This window comes from Cyprinus carpio, chromosome A5, assembly GCF_018340385.1.
Source record: "Cyprinus carpio isolate SPL01 chromosome A5, ASM1834038v1, whole genome shotgun sequence".
In the NCBI taxonomy this organism is placed as follows: Eukaryota; Metazoa; Chordata; class Actinopteri; order Cypriniformes; family Cyprinidae; genus Cyprinus; species Cyprinus carpio.
This window is the reverse complement of record NC_056576.1, coordinates 29,313,575-29,319,644: the sequence shown is the minus strand read 5'-3', so window position 1 is coordinate 29,319,644 and position 6,070 is coordinate 29,313,575. Positions and strand designations below refer to the sequence as shown.

Below are 6,070 nucleotides of genomic sequence, written 5' to 3'. Positions count from 1 at the left end.
ACAAACTGAACTGCATGTTTGTAATACATTTTCAAACAGTTGCTTTCAGCTAAAATATGAGTCCTCTATCCAGAATTTTGTTTTCTCCTTAAAGATAGATTTGTTTCCATTGGAGAGCAAGTGATGTAATGCTAAATTTCACAAAATCTGTACTGATAAAAAAAAACATCTGCATCTCAGATGGCCTGAGGGTAATTTTTCAGCCAATTTTTTTTATTTTTTTTAAATTGATCTATTCCTTCAATTTTCTTTATGCAAAATAGTAAGACATGTAACCATGAGATATTTAGGTATTCTGGTTCAAGAGATGTGGATGTAATGTTTTCCGTTCTCCGGTTTGCTGGAGGAAAGCATTATTTATGCCTTTACTATCTGTGTTCCTCCTACAATAAAGCTCACAGCTATAACCGGAATACATTTCCTCCCAGAAGCACTTGAGTGAACAGTTAGCTAATAAATTTCAAATTATGTTGATGTTTTTGTTTTTTGTCTTGTGGCAAAGGGCATGAGAAATAACCGCCTGACTTTTCTGCGGACGAAGACCAACGACAGACATGGAAGCAATCCAGCCAGCAAGCTTGAGAAAGTCCTCAAGTCAGACAAGTGAGTCCACGTGATTGTTTCCTCTTTCACCCGAACAGACTCCCGGCGCACTGCATTGCGTGTCATATGCATATCATCGTTTTTAAGTATCGAGAGTCATTCAGGAACACTGAATGGGTGCATAGGCTGAGCTTTGATGTATGAATGTTGAGTGTGCAATCAAAACAACAGTGACGTTTTTGAGTTATTGAGTAGATGGCCTATTTTGTGCACTGTAATTATCTGTGAATGGGTCATTAGTGTGAGTCATGGCTTTGTTGACCGCTCTGTCTGCTCATCCACAGACCGACTCCAGAGGAAGCTCTCAAATGGGCAGAGTCGCTTGATGCGCTGCTTTCTCACAAATGTAAGATATGTCTCATTCGATATGACAGCTGTGTTGATCTCTGCACCACAACAGCTGTTACTGCTGTTTTAAACCATGTAGTTTATCTACATTAACCTCTGCTCCTAGATCTAAATCCAGATTTACCCCAGATTCGGCACTTATTCTGTGTTTTCTAATAAGCATTAGAGTAATTTTCTCTTCCCTTCTTCAGATGGCCCAGTGGTTTTCCGCTCCTTCCTGCAAACAGAGTTCAGTGAGGAGAATCTGGACTTCTGGTTGGCCTGTGAGGACTTCAAGAAGATCAAATCACTGTCCAAAATGGCATCCAGAGCAAAGAAGATATTCACTGAGTATATCTCCATACAGTCCTGTAAAGAGGTAAGATGGAAAAACAGTTTTCAGGCTTTCATATTAAGAACCCCAGCTCATGTTTAGTTATGAATTGTGCAAATAGAAGAAACAATGCATCTGAGTTGACAAAATGAAAAAATTATATTTCTTAGTTGACTTGTTTTCAGCAATAACATGTCGAGGGCAATTTCATCTAAAGTTTCACTTGGCAAGAAACAGGATTCATTTGTGTGAATTTTTTTTTTTTTTTTTTTGACTTGCAATTTGTAATTGATTCCAGAGAGCAGATGTGCCAGAAAACCAGTCCAAAATGAATATGAAAAGTGTCCTAAGCAGAGTCTTGTTTTATTTCCGGTTAATCTGGACTCGTACACCAGGGAGCACATCAAGGAAAACATGGAGAACATCTGCGCAGACTGCTTTGACCTGGCTCAGAGCAGAATCTTTGGACTAATGGAAAGAGACTCATACCCTCGATTCCTCCGCTCTGACATTTACCTGGAATTAACCAACCAACAGAGACCCAGCTCTGTCACAGATCCATCTTAAAGCTATGACGACAAACCGTAGACGTTGAACTTTTTAGCTCAGTATAGCTGGAGACATAGTAGAACAGGACGTGTCTACAATCACATAATCCAGTGATGCACAGCTTCATATTGAAACGTCAGTCAACTAAGTACCTTGGAGAGCTCAGCCTGATGGATCATTGTGTGGACAGATTGGTTTTGGATGCTTCTGTGCTGCACCCTGTTGGACAGTTGCAGCAATAAGATGGCAATATTGTGTTATGAATGTGCTGGAAATGTTGACTCAAATCAGTTTGCCAGTGCCCAAAATGCCTTGCCACCTGATGACCCACTGGCAGTACAGAGAGGGTGCAACGCATGATGGGTATAGGGAAAAAGAGAAATTTTGGTACCGTTTTGTTCAGCTTTACCAAGAGACTTTTCACTTTTCTTTCCTGCACAGACCTCAACACACTCCACTTTTAGAAAGATCCTAGTGAGATGACATTGGATGAAACTAAGTATTAGTTAACATTAATGTCCTTTTTCATCTGAGTCTCAGTTGACAGCATGTTTATATTCTCTCAATACGGAACACTAATTCTTATTACTTTCAAGGGCCTTGGTAACATTTCCACATCTGTTCTTCATGTAGTGGCCCCGTGGCTCTAACCCCTTAAGTGCAATATACAATTAGTTATTCTTATTAATATTTCTTTAACAAAAACAGTATATTAAAGGGGTCAGAAGTATGTATATATATATATATATATATATATATATATATATATATATACACACACACACACACAACTGTACAAATGCTCTCCCGTAATGCATCACACAGGCTTAGTAAGCTTTGTGGTTTCAAGCGAAAAAAAATGTGATTTTCTGATGTAAATAACAGAGGCTTATAGTGATGTTAAAACTAAAGGTATTCTGTTTGTTGTCATTGTTGTTGGATGGTTGATCACATGTCAGAAATCAGAATAACAACATAAGATGCCAGAGTTTCTGTTTAATAGTGGCTTAACATAGAGGAGCATGTGTTGTACATAAACATATGTGTTCTGTGTTCATTTACACGTTTATTTACCAGATAGCTTTTTGGGAGACTCATGTTTGGCGAATACAGTCAGATTCCTCCTGCTTTCATCCTAACGATATCCTACCTTATGTAATAATATTTTTTATATTTATTTGTGGGGTCATATTTCACTCACTGCTGCCATCATATGTAACATACTCTCATCAAATAAAATTACATTCAAGCATGAAGTCAACTGGATTTTTTTGCAAATTATAATTATTATTTGTATTATTATATTCTTGTTTTGAAATACCATAGGATTTTAATATATTGACCTTATGAAGAGTTTGTACAGCTACAATTTATTTAACTTGTATTTAATTTAAAATTAAAGAGAAAGGGAAATCTTTAAATAAAAATTGCATTAAAATGTTAAAAACACTTAAAATTATATATATATATAGATATATATATATATATATATATATATATATATTATATATATATATATATATACATATATACATGCATAAATGAATATATGAATAGGTTGTACACCTAAAAATCCCCAGAGGGCAGTAAAGCTCTAGATACAATAATACAAGTAATCCTAAATCTTCACTATTTAGTTCATTTATTTAAATTGTATTCGATTTTATTGAAAAAAATCTTTAAATGAAAATGCATTAAAATATTGAATGTAACAAATATATAAATAGAGTTGAAAAAGACATTTTTAATAATTGTTTAAAAAATTATAAACATAGCTAAATAAATGTCTGTTTTATTCGCTGTCTCTGTTCCATGAAAGCAGAGATGGAGGCAAATATTAGGTGTGGGAGCACAGTGCTTCCTCTTACTTTTGGCTGGGTGTGACCCCCTCATGCAGCTGCTGAAGGTGTGGAACACACTCCTTTAAACTTGATCCTAATGTTGTACGAAAACAAATTAAAGGAAATTATCTGTGTATAAGAAAACAGCAACATAATTAGAGGAAAGTGAAAACCATGTTTTGCCTAATATATAATGAAAGCTTTTGATTTTGCACTGCCTCTGATCCAACCGTTTCGATGATCAATGCAGCTGTGTCAGCACAAGAACATTTCTTGTATTCACTGTATGCATACCTTTATGACACAGTGCACCAGTGTGTTTACACCACAACATTTTGACCCAGTGATGCATCTACAATTACTTGTAAGAGCTTTTTTCCCAGGGCGGCTCTGTAGGTATAACACAGACACTGCAAAACATTTACTCAGTACGGGATCTACCCTTGTGCTTTATAGATAAAATAAATACATTTACTGTACATCCCAATTAGTAAGCCAGTCAATAAGAAAGCCTTTATTATATGTGCAACAAGGTTCCAAAAGATGTTCAGTGAACACAAATGATTTGCGCCAATGAATCAATGGCCGTGTGGGTGAAGGAAAGGACTCACATATAGGACACGCTGTCTTAGACGAAGACAGGCAAAAGGTCAAGTGGGTGATGGTGATGACGCACACAATCCAGATGTCTTTACTATGAGGAGGATGTTTGCGCATGGAGGTTGTCTTGTAGAATGAAGCTTTAAGTCTATTTAAAGAGGCTGAACATCCTGACATATGCATTAAAACATTTTCATTTCTAAATACAGATATTTTACAAAGAATGCCATAATTGTCAGTCAGTTAGAATGAATGACTATCTATCTATCTATCTATATATTTATATATGTTTCTATGTATGTTTTTTTTATTTTATTTATATATATATATTTTGAATTTTGTCATTTTGAATATTTTTTTCTGAATTTATTTTTTTAATTTTTAAATTGTTAATTTAAATATTAAACATTGTTTTTAATTTATTCTGAATTATGTATCAAACATTGTCAAATAAATAAATAGAATATACATTTTCCATATTAACAGTTAAAATCTGGTTTCTTAAAATAAAATAAAATACAAAGGACAACTAAGGTGGTATGTTAACATTTTTTCAAGTTTATAAATAGATATTTTGTGACTTTCAGGTTCTTTCTTCTTTACTTTATATAAATAATTAAAAATAAAACATGAATTGCTAAAGAAATACATGTATTGTTATACTGTGCATGGTGGCATTAAATTGCTGATATTACATATTTTAGATTTTTAGGATGCTTTTATTCACACCCATAGATGGTGCTACAATCATACTGTTCAGCTGTTATTATAGAGCCATTCCGTCTGACCAAACAGTCTACATTTGGACACATTGAGGGATGGTAGGGAAATGATGGGGATGTGTTTCTGCAGTTCTGTGAGTTTTGAGGGGTGGGAGAGCACTCTCAGTATGAAGGGAATGTGAGGACAGGAATAACTCTCTGCTAACTTCACCGGCCTGCTTCCCTGTGGCGTATTCGCAAACATCAATAAAACCTTGACTTTCTTGACTTTATGATGCAGACAGGCAAATGCCTCCTGAAATTGTGATTTTCAGTCTGAAGTGTTTGTTTGTTTTTTCTTGGACGTAGAATGTTTGTTTTCACTGCAAATGAAGCATGCAGAAACGTACAAACTTATATATTTTGGAGTACAAACAGCAAGTGTTTTTATTTTTTTAATTTAATTTATTATTAGTATTATACATTTTATGATGTCTTAAAACGGTATGTAGCTACACAGAAATTTAGACCAAATGTATTTTATGTGCACAGATTCCTTGGCTCATGATCTAGACATCCCACATACCTTCATTTATTTTTGCCTGGAAAAGTTTTCTGCCATATTGGATTTTTGAAAAACATACTTTTTTTTTTTTTTTTTTTTTTTCAGATCTGCACCAAATTTGGCATCCATTAAGTCTGGGGTGCCTGTATAAAACAATCACGAAAAACATGCCAAACTTTAAATTCAACATGGCAGCCAGACACCAATAAAAATATTTAAAAATGAACAAATATTTATCAGTCAAATCGGTAATGCCATAATAATGATAAACAGTAAAATGTCTGTAATTGGGACTATTAGGCTAGTTCAGTTACCCTCACAAATTGCAAGCAATAATTTATGAGGACAATCAGAGTCTGAAAAACAAAGTTTAATTTCGTTTGAACAGAAGGTGGCGCTATAACAGTGGACAACTAAATAACGTGATTGTGACTAATGTGTATGAATTTGTTTAAACATTAAATGTCAGTTAAAAAAAAGAAAGAAAGAAAAAGAAAGAAAGACAACAGCTTTAGAATATGAACAATACTGAGATTGCGGCTTAAGTGGT

The 6,070-nt window shown here is 34.4% G+C and overlaps 1 protein-coding gene across 1 annotated transcript; it reads left to right on the top strand.

Annotated features, from left to right (window-relative positions):
• The first annotated feature begins 505 nt into the window (after positions 1–505).
• Positions 506–3,069, top strand: LOC122145177 (regulator of G-protein signaling 3-like). The gene is made up of 4 exons (XM_042757408.1): positions 506–603; positions 888–949; positions 1,143–1,311; positions 1,639–3,069. Exons 1-4 carry the CDS (start codon positions 506–508, stop codon positions 1,829–1,831), a joined length of 522 nt encoding a protein of 173 aa, XP_042613342.1. The 3' UTR covers positions 1,832–3,069.
• Positions 3,070–6,070: the final 3,001 nt, after the last annotated feature.